The sequence below is a fragment of the Mustela nivalis genome, assembly GCF_964662115.1.
Source record: "Mustela nivalis genome assembly, chromosome: 1".
Taxonomy (NCBI): Eukaryota; Metazoa; Chordata; class Mammalia; order Carnivora; family Mustelidae; genus Mustela; species Mustela nivalis.
This window is the reverse complement of record NC_139020.1, coordinates 26,560,741-26,585,518: the sequence shown is the minus strand read 5'-3', so window position 1 is coordinate 26,585,518 and position 24,778 is coordinate 26,560,741. Positions and strand designations below refer to the sequence as shown.

Genomic DNA, 24,778 nt, shown 5'->3' with positions numbered 1-24,778 from the left:
GAGCAGTAACAATTCAATCACAGCATACACAGAAATGAAAAATCGGTCAATAGAAGCCAATGTCTAATGTAGTAGTATTTGTTAACACTGTTAACAAATTTAAGACGAAAGAATCTCATTGCATACTTTATAAAATTTTTAGCTTCAAAGCAACTTAAATAAACAAAATTATTTTAGTTCCTATTAAGTCACATCTTCAATATTTAGAAAAGAACCGTATTATAGTGCTGTGTGTGTGTGTATGTGTGTGTGAAGGATAAAGTGTAGATTATGATTTTTATGCCTTCCTCCAGGAAATACCTACATAAATTCATTGTATCTGAATTATTCATTACAGTATCTGAAATATGAAATGTATCCATTATATTGAGAAAGAACTCAATTTAGAATTTAGACTTTTTTCACTTTCTGGAATAACAAACCATGACTGACAGGAACGTAGCAGAAAAATAACACTTTGTTGTAAGTTCTGTAACAGTAGATGTGCTAGCAGAGAGAACAACACTTACTTTTCCTTTTACAAATAGAACACTACTTCAACTATAACTCCTATGAACTATTTGAAAATAATGCAAAGGCATTTTTTTTTTTCAGGAATAACAAAACCAAAATGGTGAATGTAAATAAAACTCCTTTTAAAACAAATGAAATGCAATGGATTGTATAGTCTGAAATTTTCTTATGATGTACAGATGTTTATCAAGTACAAGTTTTTGCCCATCTTTGAGTTAAGTTAAAATCTGACCTCATTAGAAAGAGAAAGAAAAAAATTATTTATATGTGAATACAAAAATCCTATAAAGATCAAATAAAAGCTCTGTCATTTAAAACAAAACAAACAACTGAAAGCAAGTAAAATATCCAAGTAAACACATACCTACTTAACTGAAGTTTAATAGTAAGCCCTCATATAAAACTAGACAGCATCTGGAAATCTAGCAAACCATTTGAGATTAAGAATAGGAAAGACAAAAAAATATCATTATCTAAAGAAATGTAAGTTAAGTTTATGAAATAAAATTTACCTACTTTTGCAGCTCAAATATTTGTTGAAAAAAAGTATGACTTTATTTCATGTGCATGCCAAAGGATGTAAAAATATATTTAACCCATCATTTTTCATTATCTAGTATAGAAAACCCCAACTTTTATTGCTTTAAGTTTCTTATTTCCTACCCTCCTCCCCACCTACTCCCTCGGCTTCTTCAGGCTGTCTTCTGTCCAGCATCTCTTCTATTTGAGGTGAACGAAATAAGACCCCCAAACAGACACACAAAATAACCACCATCCAGCTGAAGAGAAACAGGTTTTCTGCCTTTGGCCTGTCTTTATATGTTAATAAAATCAGCTCCTACATTCTGCCACCAAATTCAGCTTGGAAGTAATGCTCTTCTACTTCAGGCTGGATGAAAAGAGTACTCATTGTGAATTATGTTTCATCTGTCACAATAACCTTCTTTATTCTGTCATGGACCTCCCCTTTGCCTGTGGCAATTAGAGAAAATAGGTATGCCTTGAAGTATGAGATAGTGGTTTTTTTTTTTTTTTTTAAACAAAACAAACAAAACTGATGACACACAGACAATGCTTGCTAAGCAGTAGACTGAAGATCAGCTTATGAGGCATTTTGAGGTGGCTCTGATTTTTTTCAAGCAAAAGAATATATTTTAAGAATGAGCAGGTGCTATAGTTGCCATTGGTTATTGTTAACATCAGTTACTGAGGATAGCACTGAATTGTCTTAAAAATGAAATGTAAACAACGTCTTTTCATATTGCATACTTTCTAATTAAATCATGCCATAAGATACATTTTATAAATACATGGTATTTATTTAACATACCAAATCACACTAGTAAATTTATATGCCTTAAAATATACTTCAACACGCCAACCTAACATTCTTACAAATTTTTAAAAGGGGAAAAAGGAAATTTTTCCCATTCACAGAGTTTATCAGACATTTTGTTTAACTTAAAATCAATGTGATTATATGATTTACTTACTCTTACAAATCACTGAAATTACCTTGAGGCAGTTCAAGTTCACCTTTCTGGAATTAAATCTGTTAAATGATAGACATCATCTAATCATCTTCTTGAAAAGCTTTCTCAACTTTTTGGCTTAACAGGGTACATGGATACCATATGTAGTTACAAATAAGTTAAGCTAGAAGATCTGAAAAAGCTACAAAAGAAAAAGAAAAAAAAAAAATACCCGTAGTTGACAGAAAAGAATATACTCCTTCTAATAGCAAAGGAGAGTCACTGCTGACGAATTAACTCAAACAGTCCTCTTAAGAGTTAGATAAAATAAAAGCATATAAATAATTTAAGCTAACAGGAAATTCATAAAGTCTGAAGAAAAAATTCTTGAGACTAAAGGAAAACCTTTTGGCCCACTGTACAGGTTGGGCACAAAAGTGCTTGCTAAGCTATCTATTTCACACATGCAACGACAGAAGGTTCGATATTCATTCGATCGATGAGTGAAAAGGCACAATGGCAAAATCAGACAGACTTCTTTTCAAATACAGATCTCCAATGTCCTCTACAGTCTACAGATGCACGGCTGGTGGTGTGGCTCAGACGGAGCAAGGGTTACATCAAGGCTGTTCTCTGGACCGTGCAAACAGTCTAGACCAATGACCGGCAGCATCATGCCCTTTGAAGAAGAGGCAAGTTCGGTCACGATGAAGAAAAATCAAGGCGTACCCCTTTTAACAATAGGGAGCAGCTCGAGGCTGCAAAGAGGTAAGCAGGGGTAAGAAGAAACCGGCATCTGCTTCCATGGTTACAGGCCAACTATGAGAACCTTGCTTTTCAAGGGAGTCTGTTCTCAGGCTCCCTCACGGGCTATGCCGTGCATTATAAGCGAAGGCAGGTTGAGCTGAAATCCACATAGTTATTTCAGAGTAAAATGATACGGAGCACATGGCTGGCCGGGAAAAAAAGTCACATGACTATTAAGAACCTGACTTGGGCTATTTCGGAATAGAAATTTTTCCCCCTTTATACCAGTTTAAATAAAGGCAGTAGATTTGTGTAAAACGAACAACGATGAGAAACCTGAGTTTCATTTCTCCGGCTCTTGTGTGAGAAGAGGTCAAGGGTCAAGATAATACCCACCCGCCATGGCAGGACCACATACAGTCTTGTCACTACAGCTTGATTATGGATATCATTTAGAAATATTTCCTTTTTTTGGGGGGGGGCGGGGCGGACTATGACATTGAATGTATGTTCTTGTGAATCTCTCTCTCCCTGGCCGGATCCTCTTTGATTTCCTGCCCTGGCTTTTCCCATGTTTATGTTCATTGCTGTGGTTAGATCTCCTGAGGAGGGCTAGGACATTTGGTGAGAAAGTTCTTTGGTGTCGTGTTACTGTTCTAAGCAAGTGTGGGGTTTCCTCTGCCTTTTGTAATACTCAAAATTCAAATCTATGTCAAAATCATTGACCTCCGATAATAGTTCTGTTTCTAATTCATGCATTATATTTTATTCGTTGCATGCTACTTCAACAAGTCTGTAGATTCAAATAAAAAAGTTTTTTTTTTTCCCCCTCTTTCTGCGGGTTATTTAGTTGTAAAGTTGGCTCTTGTGATGTGACATTCTAGCAGCTGATGCTACTTGAATAAAAATTTAACAAATATAAAATATAGCATATTTGGCATTATTGAGGCTAGTTCTACTATAATAACTACACAAGGTGCAGGTCTGTGAATAATTAATGTAGATAAACTAGCCCTGTAACAATGTGTCATAACTACATACTAGAAGAACTCATGTTTGTTACCTTCCAATGACGTACAGTTAACTATAGATCTTCCATGCAATCTATCCTTTGAGCAATTTTTGTTTGCAAATACATTGTAAAAATTAGAGGACAAAAAAAGAAGGAAAGCTTCAAAGTGCAAAAGGCATAAAACAACTTTCATTAGATTTATTTTCCAGAAGCTTTGTGTATTACTATAAATGAGCCCTGTATGGACTGCTGGTGTGCAGATATTCATTTTAAAAATACTTAATCTTGGAGGAAAATTATCCTGTAGCTTTACAAAGGCAATTAGGGTTGGTGACCATGATAGCCAGAATTTTATACTCTCAATTGAGAAATCAGACATAATTTTCTGACGTGTTCCCCCATACCGATGCTGTGTTGTGAGCTAGGTTCATGGCTAAGCATATGCATACGGTTTTGTTTCTTTCGATGTATTGAGATACATTAATTTCTGTGCTTGGATGGTGAGAAAAGAACGTGGGGTAAAAAATTGAACTACTGCAGTGTCACTATTTTACTATAGTAATGCATATGCTGTTATAAATAATAGACCTATTATCTAAAGGATGTTTTAGCTTTTTTTTTAAATAATTTACTTACTGCTAAGATAATTCGACATCAGAGTTTCTTTGATATAACAACAGATCATACTTGCTGGCAAAGGTCAAGTGCCAGTTATTTCTTCAGTGGAAAATTTCACCTGTCAATTCTCCAAAGGAAAGCAAAACAAAAGCAAATGTACTAAGGTTTACATATTTCATGATAACTCGTAAATTGTAATTTTTTAAAAAATGAGACTTTGCTTGAAATCTGTTGCAAAATAGATAGCTGGCTTTTTTTTTTTCAGTTAACATTTAACCATTAGTCTTGCTCTTTTGTTTTTCAAAACATACTCAGTTTTATGAATATTCATGTATGAACATAAATTACTCTAACTTGCTAAATGTGGATATATGTAAACACTTGGAGACATTGTCATAGAATCAGATTGATAGTTATTTAAACACTACTATTTTAATACATTAATATGCAGATAGGACACTCCATAGTGAGTATTTAGGGGCGAAGTGACAGCTTCTTTCCTTAAAAAAGATTATATCTGAAGTATTTAATAGCTCAGTAATGTGTCCATACTACATGGAGTTTGCAACAAAATCTCTACTGATATGACAAGATGTTTTGGATTTAAATATTCTTTAGAATTAAATTTTAGAACAATTAATATATTTTGCCTTCTTTACTGCAAAGTCAAAAAAGAAAAAAAAAGAAAAACTAAATTTGCCTTACCAAATGGAGCATTTAAAATAAAAAGACTGAAATTTTCCAGTGGTTTAGTGTCTGATAGTGTTTTGAATATAGTAGATGCTCAATAAAATAGCTCTCTAACAAATTAATAAACCTGCAATTGCACTAATGAAACAATTAACTAAAAATATCCAACCCCATAAAAGACAGGACAGAATCTCCTTACTCAAGTATCTTTTTTTTTTTCACCTTTTTGTTATGATCTTTCTACACAAATGAATAGTTTTTGTTAGTAATCTGTGATTATTGAATGCTTGCTATGAGTCCAGTGAGACTAGAACCAGAGCCACATTTCCCAGATGAGATTCTAAAAAACACTATTATTCTAAAAGATGTTACTTAGGTGTTTTTTGGGGGAAAAAATCCTGGAAGCAAATATGTGTGAGAAATAATACATTACAAAATGTTAAATGGATTGCTCATATACAATACTTCTCGGGCAATAAAAAAAAATAATGTGTATAGTGTATCCCTAAGAGGGGCATATTTTCCAAAGCTATTTAATTTTTTCATGAATACTTATTAAGTTGTATGTATGTATATATTTATTCAACTTCCCCATTGTAATATTTATTAATTTAATATGACCTAATTTCAATGATGTGCTGAAGCTAGCTTAGCTAAAACCATCTTGGAGGAACTCATTGTAACAATTCCTTTCTAAATTCCATCTTAAAGAGATACCCTTCTCTTAGCTTGAAATTGGATATAGCTGAAGTATTTGCACCATAGAAATTGGCCAATACTGCAAAATCAAGGCCTTCTTAATCTTCTTTTTAGAAGCTGTTGTTAAATATCCACAGGCACACTATTGCCTAATTTCCTCTCTGAATCCATCTTTGTAGGTAAATTATAACCACTAACAAGTCAATAAGTTTATAAGTTTTCTATTAAATCTGTCTAAAATACAAAACTATTTAAATTAATTATATAAAATTAGTATATTATATAAAATTATGCAGATAAGAAAGAGAGGGACAATTGTGGAAAATATTAGACACTGTAAATTTTCGTTAAATATTTAGCTTTTATATCAGGAATTCAAATAATTTATCTTCCTGACTTTTCTAATTTACCTAAATAAATATCTCTATTCCTTTATCTCTTTTCTAACAAAGTGTTTATATACTCTGGCATATATAGTTAATTTTTAAGTGAGTGACAACAGGGTTCTGAAAATTTCTGGGCATCTTTTAAATGGGTCTCTAACTTTGACTCATTTCATTGTCAGTGAATTTTTATAAAACCGAGGTGAGCGATTGTGTACTCTGAGAAACAAACTGTGGGTTTTGGAGGGGAGGAGGGTGGGGAGTTAGGTGAGCCTGGTGGTGGGTATTATGGAGGGCACATATTGCATGGAGCACTGGGTGTGGTGCATAAACAACGAATTCTGGAAACTGAAAAGAAATAAAAGAAAAAAACCCAAGTTGAGGTATTTTGAAGTAATTTATACATTTGTATTGCATATCATTGTATTGCATTGACATTATCTAATGATAATGTCAGATGGTCAATTATTTGAATATACTAATATTATGTTTCTGAGAACTCTGAAGCCAATCAAAATTTGTTGAAGGTTTTGCTTTCTCATTATATCAGCCATCTTGAGCATAATACAAAATTTTAGCCTTGGAAAATTCTCTTCTCTATGCCACATAATTTAGAACTTTTCTTTCTTTCAAATAGTACTTCACAATTTGAAAGTAACATTAATGCAAGAGACTTACACATGAAGGGTTTTTAAATGACTATTTGATGTAAGGTCTTTAGTGAAAATACTTTTGATTTTTGATAGATAATTTATAAGCCCTACTATATTTATACATTTATAAGTACTATTGTTTTTCTTTTTATTTTAGAGATAAAAATATACCTTTAACATGTTTTGTTTTTTTTTTTTAAAGAATCTATCTTGCCTTTTGATAACACGGAATTTCTTTTTTATTTTCTTTCTGGAAAAGTTAATTCATCTTTCTGGACCTAGCTCAACTATCCTCTCTTTTGTAAGTATTTCCCTTCTCTCAGGAACAGCTTTGTTTCCTGCCTTTTTGTCCACCTCACCTACTCATTTTGTCTACCCATCTGTTCTGTTTACATTTTTACCAAGGTAAAATAATAATAAAATAGATGGCAATGGACAAATTGAAAAATATATGCAGAAATCTTCACACTAAAAGCTCTAGTACTGAATATAAAACTTCGCTCTGAACTTTCAACCACTTTTTAAGAAATGTTTTGTCTCAACCTTAAAAAAAAATAAATGCAGAGTAAAAACAATCCCTAACCCTTCTGAAAGGGGAAATGAACTTCCTACTGCAGCTCTTCCTTTTATCTAAAGCAGGAGGTGTACATGTGTTTATAATAAGCCATGTTTAGACTCCATTATTGCCTTGCTTTCCAAAAATTGTTGTTTGTTATTACTAACAAAAGATCACCAAAAGAATTATCCCTTGATTTGCATGCCACAGTCTTGTTATTTTGGTTAACATCAAATCCATTCTACTCAACTATTTTATGTGTGTGTGTGTGTGTATATGAGTGTGTGTGCGTGTGTGTGTGTGTGTGTAAGAACTTTCTGATGTTAGCTCCTTTCAGTATTTTGTTTTTATAGATGGATGCCAACTATTGTACTTGCTATGTTACAAATATATTGCTATATTTGTGTTCCCTTTTGCATTCTTTTTTTTTCTCAAAGACATGATTGAATCCTTAATATGTCCAGCAAGCTGTTCAATTATGCTTTCATTAAAAAGAGGCTCATTCCTTTAAATATTTCCTTTCTTTTAGAGCTGTATCCATGGACCCAAACTATGTTTCTTTCTAATTTATATTTATTATCATATATCTTACATGCATCATATTATCATTTAATCATATTGAATATTTGTCATAGTATATTTATAATAATATTCAATATTATTAAAGTAATATATCTATGTGATGTTTCTTCTATGACTATATATATGTGTGTATATATATGTATAGCAATACATGTGTGTACATATATACCTATAAATCTTATCTATGGCATATATGTGATATCATACATGGTATCATATCATGGTATAATTCATATACCACGCTCTATCTACCCGTCTGTCTATGAAAGCAGACAGATTTTCCAGTTTTGTATCAGGTAAACAGTTAAGTTGGATATTTAAGATATTATCTAGAGATGTTAATATTCTGATTCTGACTCAGGCATCTCGGGTGGAGTCTGAGATTTTGCATTTCTGATGAGACCTCAGGGGTGACAAATGCTACTGGTCTGTGGAGCACAGAATGTCAAAGAGTTAGATAACTAAGGGGTTCAGGTTTTGACTTTGTCCTCAGTTCTGATCTTGAGCTAGAGACCTTTCAACCTTGTCCTTTATCTATAAAATGGGTGGAATCATATTTCTCCTGCCTCTTCATGGAACTTTTCTGTGTTTCAAATTAAATTAATTAGAAAAATGCTTTCTAGGGGCGCCTGGGTGGCTCAGTGGGTTAAAGCCTCTGCCTTCGGCTCAGGTCATGATCCCAGGATCCTAGGATTGAGCCCCGCATCGGGCTCTCTGCTCAGCCGAGAGCCCGCTTTCCTTCCTTTCTCTCTGCCTGCCTCTCTGCCTACTTGTGATCTCTGTCTGTCAAATAAATAAATAAAATATTAAAAAAAAAGAAAAATGCTGTCTAACAAAAGGGCATGAGAGGAGGTAATACAGATATTTCCTCTTATCCTTTCAATATTGTATCTGATGCCCTAATTTCCGTCGGTGTTTGCCCATTTAGCTTGAAATGATGGACCCAATTTTAAGGTTATCTTTCAATAGTTTTTTTGTTCTCATTTACCCTCTTTTTATTCATTCATTCATTCATTCATTCAGCAAGTATTTATTGAGTAAGCTTCTGTGCCCCATGCATTGTGCCAGTTTTTGAAAATATGATTCACTGCTTTTACTCACTTCTACTTTTCCTCATTCTCTCATATAATTTCTTCTATGGATTTCACCCTGTGCTCTGTACCTCTCATATCTTTCCTTCTGCCTTCAAGAGTGTTGAAATCATTAATTTGAAGGCTACATTTTTAAATCGGTTTTATCCAGTTCTACAAATATTCACCGGCTCCCCAACATACGGCAGATTTCCCGCAAAAGGCATATAAAACTGAAGAAGTGACAGAAAGGGCAGTCCCTTTTGTCACCTCAGTTTTATTCTATTTAAGGGATGGGGTATTTCATAATTTTTCCAGTAACTGTAGTACAAGGCAGGCTATTACTGGTGTAATGCTTGAAAAGTGGAAAAAAAAAAAAAAAACAACAACAGCTGATTTGAGGGCTTTGCGGAAACTTCTTAAAGACGGCTAAACTGGACAGAAAGAGAGAACATCTCCATCCTCCTCTCAGAGGAAAGGATGGGAGTTGTAGGTGGAATAAGTCCTGTGTTTTCCTCTCATTCATGGTGAGTGACTTGGGCAAGTGATCTGGCAAGAGCAAGAAGGTTTTAAAATTTTTCTTAAAGTATGTGTGAGGAAAAGGTGGAAATTCCCACTGGAGTCACAAATGATGGCCTTGGATACCAGCTTCAGGAGTCTGTCCTCAGTAGAGGGCACACGAGGAATCGTTGAAGGTTAATGTTACTCTTGGCCTTTCTGCCATGCATTCAAAGTCAACCTTTAATTCAAGTCAATTGGAATTTAAACTTTTTTTTTTTTTTTTTTAATCAAGGTGGCATAGCATCTTGGGTACAGTATAATGGTCCCTGTGAGGACACCTGGCTGCTAGGTAATCCTTGTTCAGTGACTTGCTAGTCTCTTGACCTTAGAGAAGGCATTCATCTCTGTGAGTCTTAGGCACTTTTTCTTAATGATGGGATGATAATAATAATAATAAACTCTGCCTATTTTCCAGTCATTGTGAGACATAAAGTAGTAAATAAATCTGAAAATCATAAACCTTGAAAGTAGAAAGTTCTTTCCAATGATAAGAACTCCCTTTGGGGGCACCTGGGGCTGGACTAATTGTACTGTCATTCTAACTTTAGCTTAAATATCCTGTCTCGAGATTGCTGCCACCCACTGGCTACTGCGCTCCCCATGGGATCCCTCGGCATCCTCCTTTATTTGCCTTATGGCACTTTTCAAGACTAAAATGACCTTCTTCATTTATTTGCTTATGTCTCTTTAGTCAATACAATTTTATTAGTTCCTTATGGGACAGACAGTGCCATTGGAACTGGAGATAGGAAAACAGGAACTGAACTGATATGTGAGCCCTTAAGGAAACAGGCAGTAATAAATATTGATAATAATATCTATCTAGATGTATAAACATCAGGTGGTAAAAGGTGCTATAAAGAATAAAGCAAGCGGAGAGACTAAAGAGGGAAGATGCTTATGCCATTTATGTAAGATATTCAGGGCCGGGGCCCCTGATTAGGTGCTGTTTATTCGAAGACCAGAAGGAAGTAAGGGAGGGACATATCTCAGGAAAAAGTATTTTGAGCAGAGAGAACTGAAAGTGCACAAGCCCTAAAGTGGGGGCATGCTTGGTATTTTTAAGGTCAAGAGAGGAAGAGCCCCTGGGCCTGGAGGGCAATGGGCCAGGCAAGACAAGGAGATGCTGGGACGACAGAGCACAGGGGTCCTGGGTCCTATCTAGTGAAGGCTTCAGAGTGAGTCTGTGTTAAGATCTGAGACTTTACTCTGAATGAAGCAGCAAGTCTCTGGAAGGCTTTGGGCTGAGGAGAGATGTCCTCAGACTCAGGTCACTCTTGAAGCCTTAAGGTGAAGAAGATCCACTGGGAAGTGTGAAAGGGAGAACCTGTGACACTCTAGAACGTATTCCCTCTGGCTCCCCAAAAGTCACTGTGCTCATCTCTTGTAGGACACATAGTCATGTCACTTTCAGTGAGTCATGGTGGGAGCCTTTATACCATGCAAGTTTGCAAAAACCCGTCAATCACAGATTTCTTCTCTCTCTCTCGCTGCCCCTTCTTCATTTTGTCTTTGCTTACTCTCCTTTGTTCCTTCCTTCCTTCAACCCTCCTCTTCTTCTTTCCCTTCTTTGTTTTCTTTTTCTCCTTCCTTTTCTTTCTTTCATAGCATTATCAGTATATATTACTTATAAATGAAGTTATCAATAAACATTTATCAGCACATCTTAGAGGAGAACACTAGGAGGTTATTACAACAGTTCAGGTGAGACGTGGTGGTGGCTTCGATTAAACAAGGGTGGTAGTGCGGGAGACAACAAGAAGTTGTCCAATTCTGGAAGGCATCTCCGAAGACATCACTGAGGGGCTTTGCTGACTGATTGAAAAATGGTTGAGAAAATGATGCACCAACAATGGTTGAGAAAATGATTAGAAAATGGTTGAGAAAATGATGCATCAAAGATGGCTTCCTGGTTCTTTTTTTTTTTTTTTTTTTTTTTTTTTGGCTTCCTGGTTCTTGACCTGAGTAACTGAAAGAACAGTTGTCACTGATTGAGTTGGAAATGGCTTTGGGTGGAGCAGTTTGGGAGGCAAGTGTCAAGAATCTGGTTTTGTAGATGTGAAGATTGAGATGTCTCTTAGGTCTGTCCAAATGGAGATTTCATGTCAAAAGTTGGCACTCAGGAGAGGAGTCTGGACTAGAAATATCAATTTGGGAATTGTCTGTAAAGAAAATGGTATGCTCCTGTGCTTCATAATTTACATGGAGATTAATCACATATTCGTTATTCAAAAGACTCATGCAAATCAGAGAAGAAATAACAATGCATGGCTATTTCATCTTGAGACTGCTGAGTCAGATGTTCTCTTCTTTCATTGTTTTATAATATAATTTAGGCAACTAAGTAAATTCATATGCCATGCATTGATTAAAGCCCTACTCACTCTTCCCCCAATTCAATTCCATGCTTATGCTTTTTGCTTCTTGGAACCAGTTAGTTCTAACCATCACTTCTCAAAATCTGGCTCCAGGACCCAGAACTGTCTGCATCAGAATTAAATGGGTGTATTTTAAAATGTAGGATCCTGAACTTAAATACTAGTTCTATTAAATAATAATATTGGCCCAAGGTTCAATAATATCCGTATTATAACAAATACTCCTTGCTACCAGCATGCACATAAAGATTTGGCCACTCCTGCTATAGTATGTAAGTACAATGTATAGTCTTTTTATCCTTTTTAAGAATCTCCCATTGCAAAAAAATTTTAATCACTGTTTATATCATGTACATAGTTAAACCTGCCCACTCATATTCTAGATTACTTTTATTAGAACAGAATTTATTTCAGTCAGAAAGATTTTGTTCTTTAATTAAGGAACTCAATAGCAAAGTCAAATTTAATCATCTTTTCTTTTTTAGGTTATACTGCAGCTTTAGGATATTTTCAAACAGAAAAACTCAGTTTCAATTTTAGACACCGAATTGCCCTGATAATTACAAAGTTTGCTAAGTATTTCTGATTCTCCCCTGTTCTGGGCACATGATAGAATTGCAATGCATTTCTTAGTCTTCTTGTGATTTAAGTGAGCCAGTAAAGGAGTTGAGGCCACTAAGTATTATACTTGGGGTCAGAACATTTAATCGCCAGTGTTCCTTGCCCTTTCCTGTGTCTTTCTCTGTAATTGAGATGGAGGCTACCCTGTTTTTCTATTTACCTGAGTTACTATGATTAGCAGAGCTTCTCTGCCAATCTAAATACACATTTAGCATGAGTGACAAATACACCTTTGTAATTTTGAGCCACTAGAATGGAGATTGGTTATTATTGTAGCACAACTGGACCTGAGTTATCTTCCAGTCTATAGATGAATACTGTGATCTGACTGAAGATAATTTGTTTTTGTTTTTTTTTTTTTCAACAGTTTTCAGGGATTTCTGTCCATATTTTCATCTTGACAATAAAAGATAGGTAGACACTATATGTCTCTTCTCTTACAACTTTCCTACCAGGTAGTTTGTTAAACAAACAAACAAACAAACAAACAATCCCAGATAAGGTACAGACCAATTTCTGTGAACATACAAACTGTTACTAACAATAAGTTATAAAATCCACCAAACGGCCCATTCTAATAATCTGGGGTAGTCTCTGTTCTCTGTCCTTTTCAGCATGCTACATGCAAAAAAGGGACACTGCTGAGCAAACACAGCAGTATTTCAGTGACAGGAGCAACGAGCCATCTTGTAGCACGAGGCAAAGGAGGTGCCATCTTAATTGGGGAGTGGGTGACAAATTAAAGAATTCCAAATCTCAGGTGTCAAAGATGTTAGTCTCTTGGCCTTCTACTAGGATTTGTACATGTGTTCCTGGAGTGAAGAGACGATTGCCCTGTATTTCTAGCCAATCACATATCTTGGAGCCCACTTGTCTCACCAACGAAAAAGTGTCACATCCTTTGTAAATTATCAACCACCCTATCCCGTGTATAATTTCACAGAGCAATATCTGCAAATTCAAAACATTCGCCATGGTTGCCCCTGGAGTTCAAACTATTGATTAAGAAACTTGAAATCCTAAATAACCTAGAGAGTAAGTCCTTGGCTAGAATTCTTCAAATCTTAATGTTTTTTCTAGTTTGTAGGTTACAGGTAAACTGTTGTACTTCATACTGTACCTACTGGAGTATTTTAAACTAAATTTTAGGCACTAACAGAATTAATTTTAGATCTTTGTCTACTTACCTTTATGTTCTACAAGGAGTGTAAAAACCGTAAAACTGGCTGTACATTATTTTACTTCACAAATGTAAATATAATAGTACTTGATTTTTAATAGTTTACATTGGACTTCATAAAGTTCTCCATATTTCTGTACTCACTTTAGTATTAAATAGATAAATAACTAGCTGTACTTCTTAAACAAACAAACAAAAATATTGTTGAACTGTTTATATACTCTGTAGGGTTTTTTTTTTAAAGCCAAAAAAATTTAAAAAAAAAAACACAGAGAAAGAGAGGGAGGGAAAGGGAGAGACTATGTCAGCTTAAAATGAAAATCTTGAAAATTTGGGTTAGAAACTTAGATTCTGTTGTCCTCTTTCTGCATTTTCATGGTCTGGAAAGGATACTAGCCTTCCTCAATGGTTTAGTTTCCAAACATTTTGCCAACTGTGAATGAACTAGGTCAATGAAGGAAAACATTCTTTCTACAGCCTACATGAATATTCTGCTGTTTGAAAAACTGGACCAGCCCATCAATCATTTTGTTAATATTTGTAGATTCTCTCTCACAGAGTTGGAGTATAATTTGTAAAACCTCATCAGTCAATATGTTTCTTCAAATCCTCACCTCATTTCAAATTCTCTTAGTTACTTTTATATATAAATTAATTTCTGAATGCTTTTGACAGCAAATAAGATTGGTAAGGAAATTCATTGTATGTAAAGCATATAAAAAGACTGATTTAAAAATATTTCTTAAAAACCTGGAGTAGTATCTTTAGTATTAAAATTAGAGATAGTAGATAAAATTTATGATAATGTATTTTAATATTAACACTTTAAAATAAAACTTAAAAAAACATTCTACTAATAATCCCTATGATTCAAAAAATTATGTTTATAAACTTACACATGTTTAAAAATTAATTGGTGGTATTTCATGTGTTTACCCATGTGACAACCTTTTGTCTCTAACGTTAATTTATGATATTTTATAAAAAATAACAATAACAATAGGAGGACAATTTGCCTTCATAGTTAATATATGTAAACTTAAGTTTGGCTGGACCTGTTTTAATATTTTTATTAATTTTGATTCCTATGAATTTTTATTTTTGGAAGTCATATATTTCCAAACTTAGAAAGCACACATACAGTGAGTTGGATTGATTATTCCAAGCAAAGTAATTTATTGATATTAATGATCCTATTATGGTGCAATATTTTTTAGGGGTCCCAAGAGAATGACTATTTTTATTATAGGAAAAGTGGTTCCAGCTGACAGAATTTATAGTGAAATATGTAAATTCTTTAGACTTCTCATCTTAATGAGGATGCTTTATTTTAAGATCTCTCTTTGAATAAATGTAAAATGAACATTTTGGATGTGTGTTAGTTCAGGACTTTCTTTATATTTCAGCTTTATTGAAGTATAACTACGTATGAAATTGTGAGAGATTTAAAGTGTACATTGTGGTGATTCGACATACATACCGAGTATAGAAGGATTCTCCCCAGAGTTAATTAATACATCTATTACCTCACTACTTATCTTTTTCTTTTTGTAAGAACATTAAAGTTCTACTCTTAGCAAAGTATGGAAATTTTTAATGATGACCACGTCTTGATTCATTTCTTTTCCTTTCAGGCTATCGAGGATTACAATGGCCCTGTAAAGAGATGACGCAGACAAAACAGTAAGTCTTAATCATTTGAAAGACTTATCATTTTAATGTTGTACTAAAATGTATGACAGCGTATTTGGCAATTTTTCCCTTCTAATTTTGTACAGTAGTGTCAGCCATAGAATGTGTGCAAAAACCCCTAGACCTCAAAATATATTTTTATATGAAGCCAAAATATTTTTAACTAAACTCTGCTAGTCAATAATTTTTGGATTTGGCAGGCTGTAGTCCAGTCCTATTTTTGAGAAAAGTCAACAAAGTATTTCCCTTCTAATTCAATATCCTTTTTACCCCTCTGAAACAATCTTTCCTTTTGGAGCAAAGGCTTATGAACTTAACTGTTTTTAGAGCAACAATAATGTCTTCTGCTGTGCTGCAAATAATTAATGTTTATGTTGGATTTAAACTTTTGTCAGTCAGAACATCTACTTATTACACCAAATGAGATAGGTATGATAAGAAGCCTTCTTTCCTTACTAGAGTTAGATGATCCAACATCATACACTAACATTTCATATTTAAATATTGCCATTGCTCTTTCAAACCATGAATCTTACTACATTTCATATTTATAATAAACTATTTTGATCATCCGCATGTTTTCTTCTGAAATGGACATACATCCTACACAGCAGACTGGAAGAATATTTTACCTTTGGTCATTTTTCATTAGAATAATTTAAAATATCTGCTCTGGCTAAATTATTAACCAACACTTTAATAAAGTATTGTTTTAATGTAGCAGATTTACTTCCTCTTCTGGCATGAAAATAGACTTTTCTGTTTATAAGATTTCTACCCAAAAATGCACTTAACAAAGCCTCGGTCATAAAACACAGAAAAACAATGTCAAATTCAAAACAACTGGTGAATTTAAAAATACGTATGTGTGTGTGTGCAACCCACAAATACATACATACATAGAGATCAAGTGGTTAGATAGTAATATATCATTACAGGTTTTAGAACTATGTAATAATATACCATATGAGTATATAATAATATGTAATATATTTAAATAAATTATGTAAGCACATATAAGTAAATTATATAAGTATATACAAACATTTAAATATATATAATTATATTGATATGTCATTTATAAAAGCAATATGTTGTAAAACTCACAACAGACTCCTATAAAGAGAAAGTTCCTAACCTTTTCCTCCTCCTGGTGTCCATCCCCTTCCCTGAGGTAGACCATGTCCAGGTACACCAGGCACCGCTCTACCTCACTCACTTGAGTTTCTCCCACCTCAGAAAGCACAGATGCATATTTTTACATCTCTTTTGTCAGGAAGAGGTATTTTTGCTTTTGATGTTTGTTTTTATAAACCAAATACCAAGAGCATAACTCTTCAGTTTGTTTTTTATAGCTATCCCTTCAGGTTAATATGCACAGTATGCCATACTTTGCCACGCTAACTTTTAATTAAAGAAAATAAAAATCTGGTTGTTCACTGTCCTTTGTCTATTACAGCCATAAATTAGAAAGTACCCACATTGCCATGAATGGCACATCTCAAGCATATTTTCATTCCAGCTCTGATAGTCATGAAAAGGACTCTGAGTCCTATGTTAGAACAGATATCAAGATTTATGAAGTGGATAATAATTCAGTAAACATGAGTTCTTGTACTCCTCTATCTGTGGTGTATGATCATCCATCCCCAACAATATCTGATCCTTACAGTAGAACACATGCTGCTTTGTTACAAGGTAATGGTTGCATTCTTCCGACACTGCGTTTGATGAAAAAAGAATCACATTATAAAATTGTGTTTCAGTAGAAAGGAATGAATTAGAGGATGGATTTGTTGTTTTACTATCTTTAGTGGTGAAAGTATTCAGGATTCTCTTTTAAGATTAGGCAGCATGAAAAGAGCAAACATAAATTAAGCCATAGACTTTTACAAATGAACATAATTTGAGGAAAATAAACATAGTACAATCATATTTGAGGGTAAATAACATTCATTAATGACAATATTAAGCAATTTGTTTACAATGGTATTGGTCATCAGAAAGCTATACATATATATTATATAAAATGTTATAATGTAATATTCATTATTTAAATATATTACATATATACTGATATATCTATTATATATTTATATATTCTATATATTATACTGATATATCTTCCATACTGATAGGTGCATCTGACTTTTGACTGTACAATCTTTTTATTTTATGAAATGTATACTTTAACACAACAGTATGACAAAGCTAGATCATGCTTTTATTTTCTTATTTTTTATTTTTTGTTTTTTGTACCAGCTTCCACTTTTAATGAAACAATTATGAAAATTCTCTTTAGCCCACATCATCACTGATACTCAGTATTACCGAACTTTTAAAAAATTTCCAATCTGTTGTGCCTGAGAATGAACCCCATCATGGCCTTAATTTTCCTATTTCTATTCAGCTAAGTACTTCTTTTCTATCTTTACTAAGCATACAGATTTCCATCTGTCTAAATTGCATCTTTCACCATTTTTTTAAAAATGGATTTTTAAAATAATTAGTTTTAAACCTCATTATATAATCTGGTCACTAATCTTTCCCACCTTTATGTACTGCAAATGTCTTCTTTTTTTTTTTTTTTAATTTTAATTTAATTTTATTTTTTTCAGTGTTCCAAAATTCATTGTTCATGCACCACACCCAGTGCTCCATGCAATACATGCCCTCCTTAATACCCACCACTGACCTCACCCAACCCTCATCCCCCTTCCCTCCAAAATCCTCGGTTTGTTTCTCAGAGTCCACAATCTCTCATAGTTTGTCTCCCCCTCTGATTCCCACATCTCACTTCTCCTCTCCATCTCCCAATGTCCTCCATGTTATTTCTCATGCTCTGCAAGTAAGTGAAAACATACAATTGACTTTCTCTGCTTGACTTATTTCACTCAGCATAATCTCATAATCTCTTCCAGTGCCATACATGTTGATATAAAAGTTGAGTATTCATCCTTTTTGATGGAGGCATAATACTCCATTGTATATATGGACCATACCTTCTTTATCCATTCGTCTGTTGAAGGGCATGTTGGTTCTTTCCACAGTTTGGCAACTGTGGCCATTCTTGTTATGAACATTGGGGTACAGGTGGCTCTTCTTTTCACTACTTCTGTATCTTGGGGGTAAATACCCAGTTGTGCAATCACAGGGCCATAGGGAAGCTCTACTTTTAATTTCTTAAGGAATCTCCACACTGTTTTCCAAAGTGGTTGTACCATCTTGCATGCCCACCAACAGTGTAAGAGTGTTCCCTTTTCTCTACATCTTCTCCAAAACTTGTTGTTTACTATTTTGTTCCTTTTGGCCATTCTAACTGGTGTAAGGTGGTATCTCAATGTAGTTTTGATTTGAATCTCCCTGATGGCTAATGATGATGAACATTTTTTCATGTGTCTTTTAGCCATTTGTATGTCTTCTTTGGAGTAGTGTCTGTTCATATCTTCTGCCCATTGTTTTTAAAAAGGTTTTCAAGTTCACTAGTTTGAAGTCTCTGTGTGAGGGTATGTATTTTTAGCATTGAGCCTACATTGGGAGTTAACATTGGGGATCAGGCAGTTTTAGCCTACTTAATGCATGCAGAGAAAATTGACAGGAAAGATTCAATGATCCAATTCAAGAATTACTCAATATCTATCACTATCTATTAAACATTTGCTGCGTTCACTATGTACATAGTGAACACAAGTCCTGACAAGTGAGGCTTTTATATTCTTGTGGTGGTGATGAGGGAGAGGAAAGGTGGACATTAACCGACAACCAAATAAATAAAAAATGTCATACTATTTTTGATAGTGATGAATAGTGTGGAGTAAAATAAAATCAAGTGGTCAATTAGGGGAAGAGTATCATCTATCTTAGTTTGGGAAAGGCTTTTCTGAGTTAGTATCATCTGAGAAGTGACTTGCTCTGCACTAATATCTAGGAAGGCATATCCTGGCAAGGTGAAGAACCCGAGTTGAGTTTCCAAGGAGAGGGTACCTGGCATATTGGTAATACTGAAGTGGCCAATAGGGTGGGGCGAGGTCATATAAGCTCTTCTTGGCCATGTTCAAAATATTAGACTTTTTTTTTTTTCTAAGTCAAATGGGAAGGCATCCATCACAGGCTATTGATCCAAGATACCAACTGATTTTGAGTTTTAAGAGTTCACTTTGTTGTGTAAAGAACAGCCTGAGAGAAAAGTGGAAGATCAGTTGAATACTTAACAATACTTACAGTACAATACAATACTTACAATATATACAGTACTTACAATACAATACTTACAGCACTTACAATACTTACAGTACTTAAAATACTTACAGTAGTACTTCAGAAGACTGGACTTGTATCCAATAGGTGCCCTTATTTACCTTTGTTACAAGATTTTATTTATTTAAGAAAGCGAGAGAGACAGAGATGGCAATAGAGATAGCAAGAGAGAGCATGAGCAGGAAGGAAAGGGAGAAGTAGGCTCCCCGCTGTATGGGGAGCCTGACATGTGGCTTAATCCCAGGATCCTGGAATCATAATCTTGGGATCATGACCTGAGACAGAGGCAGACACTCAACTGACTGAGCCACCCAGATGCCCCTCCTGTAAGTGCTTTTCAGTAGAATGATTTGAATATATGATGTTTGATTTATAATCTATTTAATCTTCACAACAGAATAGTCTGTGTGTAGGATCTTTCAAACAATACAGGCACATAGTGAGTTTCCTGTAAATACTATCTTCATCCTCTTTGTCATCATTATCATCATCATCATTAACATTATCAAAAGACGTAAAGAAAAGTGATGCCCTTAGGAAGAATGATGGTCCCCTCAAATGCTTTTACAAATATGACCCTCTTCCCTTGCTAAAATCAACCATTAAGGATTTGGGGGTGTGCAATACTACATAGAATCATTTAAGAAAAATATGTGTAAATTCCACTGCTTTATTCATTCTCAAGTTGTGGCATAAGTTATAACCTAATTTAAAGAAAACTAACAGCTAAAATAAACCTACTTTTACATTTCTATTTACGTTTTTAAAAATATTTTATTTATTTATTTGACAGAGAGAGAGATCACAAGTAGGCAGAGAGGCAGGGAAGCAGGCTCCCTGCCTAGCAGAGAGCCTTATGCAGGGCTCATCCCAGGATGCTGAGATCATGACCTGAGCTGAAGGGAGAGGTTTAACCCACTGAGCCACCTAGGTGCCCCTCTATTTACATTTTTAAAATGTAATTTTTTTCAGTGCTTCAGTCTCCGTTGCTAAGAATGGTACATATGTCTACACAACCATGCATCACAGTAACCGCGCTCTCTGAAATCCATGCCCTGGTACAGAGAGAGGGGCATATTATTGAAAACTGTTCTATTGTAAGTTGTTTTTCAACTTACTCCTTCTTTAGTTTCCTGAGGACTGCTCTATAACACAGGGCTTATTTGGTACACAAATCAGTGGGTTTTTTTATTTTTAGAGTGTGTGTGTATTTTGTGTTTTTTGAGCGGGAAGGGACTGTTGTTTTCTTTGTAGCATGACAGAATGACAAATAGTGCTAATTTTAAGTTGAGTTTCAAATACTGATTGATATTTATAACATACATGTTTAATGTAGTAACAAAATAAACAAAAGCAGACTATTAAGTGAATGAAGAAATAGTATACACAAAATGTCCCAGTTTTCAGATCTAGGTTGGACAACCCAATTTATATACCTTGGAAATTTCATCAGTCTTGTGTGTAAATGAACTGGATAATTTCAACATAGCCCATATTTTGTATACTAAAGTAGAAGAATAAAGTGTTTAAAATCATAAAAGGTATTAGTAACATTTTGGAAGACTCTCACCTCATGACTGCTTGTCTTTTAGTAAACATTTCCAATTTAATGATAAATGAATTTACATATCTAAGGACAACTTTGAACTCTTCTAATGCTGAAATTCAGTCTAGTCTTAGCTGACATATATGGATTAATAAAAGCTGACACCAAACTCATTTTGGATTTTAAATGTAAAACCTATGTCACGAAAGTTAATTTCACATACACCAAGCACCTCCAAACTGTATGTATCAATATTGATATAGATATGCTTTCATAAATCTTTGTGGAATGATCTTAAAATTAAATTACCAGTCTTTAGAAAGCTAATATGACAATGTCCCGGCAGAACTGAAACCTCACAAATAAAAACATGCATTCAAGCCCATTTGCCATCAGCCTAGCACAAAAGTGCCTTCTGAAAGATGTTGCCATAGAGAGCTGTTGGCCTTTCATCCTGCTACCAAAGGAGTGTACACAGTTCAGCCGACTTCTAGAAGCTGTCACATCATGCAGGCAGAAACAAGGGTTCTGCTTTTCTTGCTCATCGTAGAACTTGGTGTTGTTTAATGTCTAGATCTGGCCCTGGAAGAGAATATGGGAGGGAAAAAAGGACAAGAGTCGGGGGTTGGAGAGGGGTTGGGTTAGGTGACGGCTCTAGTGAACCCCAGGGAGGAAAGAATCTACCTGTGTCAGGGATTATCAGATTGTGAGACCCCATCTCGGGCTGCACGTAAATCCAGTGGTGACATAGAAGTATTCTTCCTATGACCTAGTACCTCAATGCAAAATTACTGTAGTATGCCGCCAGACCCAAGGAACCAAATATGAAAAGAAAAATAAAATAGTCTACCTTTGTCGAACGAAACAAGACACCCAGATTGGTCTTCAAATGGGCCCCCTCCCTAGAAATTTTCAATGGTAAATTCCGACTAGTCTTGGTTTTTTCTACATTTGGTTACTTAAAAATCTTACTAAACTCCCAGTAGAGGGAGCTCACTTGCGAGGAGGCAGTCTAGAGCAGGATTACATGGAGTGTGCTGGGCTGGCCAGATCCTTCTGAGAATGCTATGATACCAATTAGAAAACCGAAGTATAAAAATTAAGAGTAAGCATTTACCAATTTTTATAAAACGTTAGCAGAGTTATTTTGTATCTGTTGATTCTATAAAATGGGGTTGTTAGTTTTTTTTTTATATTAATTTTTTATTTTTTATAAACATATATTTTTATCCCCAGGGGTACAGGTCTGTGAATCACCAGGTTTACACACTTCACAGCACTCACCCAAGCACATACCCTCCCCAATGTCCATAATCCCACCCCCTTCTCCCAAACCCCCTTCCCCCAGCAACCCTCAGTTTCTTTTGTGAGATTAAGAGTCACTTATGGTTTGTCTCCCTCCCAATCCCATCTTGTTTCATTGATTCTTCTCGTACCCACTTAAGTTAGTTTTTTTTAATTTAATTTTTCTAGTTATTTATTGTTATTGTGAATTTGGAAGTATTAGTTCATCATTATTTGGGAAAAAAAATATATAGTCTGGCTCTTCACCATAGTTAGTATGAGAAGCACTGGGCTAAGGCTTTTACAGTTTTAACATAGATCATTACAAGACAAGCCTGATCAATAGTAAAGTATATTGTTTTTCTACTCCTTGGAACCATCAAGATTACAATGAAGTTGCTTAATTATATCCCCAAAGGAACTTATATTTGATTAATACACTTCTTCCTTTCTCTAAGAAATATTTAAATATTTATGTGAAAACATTCTGCATGCAAGAAGTCATATTTAAACACTCAATAGAGTGTCAATAGAATTGCATTTATAAAATCCGGATATTTGTTTGCTATAAAACCAGTTTCTCCTCGCTGCTAATGCTTAACTTCTATAGTATATAGTATTTATATGTGGTGATCTCTAAAAATATATTAGAAAAAGTTAATAAAATATCATTTTATGTGATTTCTCATGAAAATCTTGAATTTCTGCCCTTAGAATCATACATGCACGGTCTTTGATAGAGAAGACATTGAAAAAATCTCTTCACAAACTGGAATAATGAAATAATTTATTGACAGTTACGTTAACAAAGTATCTTATTTTAGCAACCACTTGTGTTTTTTTCAAACTCTTACAAGTGAAAATTATTCTTAATAGCTGATTCTTATAGCTGAGGGTAAGAGATGGGCAAACAAGACTGCTTTTAATTTTGGAAAGCAAGCAAAATGAAATTTAAACATAGACATCAATAGAGAAAAGTGTTCTCTAATTTGTCACTAAGTCCTTGCTCCCTATATTAAAACCAGCAATTCATGAAAGCCTCACAAAGAGTCATTGTCTGTATGTGGCAAGCTGGCAATTGCTTCATAAAATGCATTATTAAATTGCTGTTACTGCCATCTAGTGGGGGAAAATATTCCGTGTCACCATGTCAAGGATTCTATCCAAAGCCCTCCTGCTCTAGGAGTAAAGGGAAGGCCACCTTTTGCTTGTATTACAGGAAGTGAAACAGCAAACAAAGACACACTCTTGTGGATATTGGAATATAAGAGATATCTAGTCCCTGAATAAGTTAAAGAGATTTGTGGGGAGAAAAAAAGGTAGAGGGGATGCACGTGTTTGTAAGATTCATTTCGTGTAGAACCAAATTACATATAAAAATGTTATTTTCCACTGGACATAGTGGGTTACAGAACATTTGTATTACTTGTACACTTTATTTATTTATTTATTTATACCATCAGACTGTAGAATTAAGGGTTTTGCTTCCTCTCGTTGTCTTAAAAAATTAAGATCCCTTAGGTCAGTTCTTCTCAAACTTCAAGGGACATAGGAGTCACCTGGAAATCTCATTACAATGCAGGTGAAGACTCAGTATTAGGATGCCCGAGATTTGGCACTTCTAAAAGCTCGCAGGTGACCTTTGGGTTGCTGTTTGTGATGAGGTTCTCATTTGTGTGGTGATGTCCTCTGAGTAGATGATCCTAGGGAAGGAGTTCAGAAATGAAGAAAAACGCCCACAAAATATACTTCACTATATACCATCTTGCTATAGCGCAGCAAAGGATTTCTTCCAATGGCCTCCTGAGTCAGATTGCTACACTCATTTCTTAGCTTTGTTGCTTACTGTGTATGTAACCTCCGGGCAAGATACACAGTTCATGTCTCTAAGCCTCAATTTCATAATCTGTAAAATAAAATAGCAGTCGTGCCAGCATTCCATGGTTTTCATGAGGAATAAATGAGCTAAAAAAAAAAAAATCTCATAATGAGCCATAGGAAATTCCCTTCCTATAGGTTAAAAGCAAACTTCTAAAATTTTAGGTAGTTAAAGCTAAATGTTTAAATTATGCAGCATAATGTTCAGAGGTAGTGGCCAATACACGTTAGTATGACCAGTAAGTGTCACCAAGTAAATTTATGCACATATGACTATAATCACACTGTAGAAAATTTTGTTCAAAGAGGAGAGAATTTTGAAACTTCCATTAAAAAGCTTAATATAAATCTGTGAAGGGTGTTACCTTGGGGTTTCATGGAAGGAT

At 34.6% G+C, this 24,778-nt stretch overlaps 1 protein-coding gene across 3 annotated transcripts in view; it reads left to right on the top strand.

Moving 5' to 3' along the window:
- LOC309843691 (uncharacterized protein) overlaps window positions 1-24,778 on the top strand; it is a 560,969-nt gene that overhangs the window by 225,479 nt on the left and 310,712 nt on the right. For all 3 annotated transcript variants that reach the window (XR_014300283.1, XM_082689341.1, XM_082689342.1), the window contains one exon: window positions 15,370-15,418. Coding sequence is in view for 2 of the 3 variants with exons in the window: in XM_082689341.1 (XP_082545467.1) it covers window positions 15,370-15,418 (49 nt within the window). In the remaining variant the exon portion in view is untranslated. The remainder of the gene's footprint in view (window positions 1-15,369; window positions 15,419-24,778) is intronic.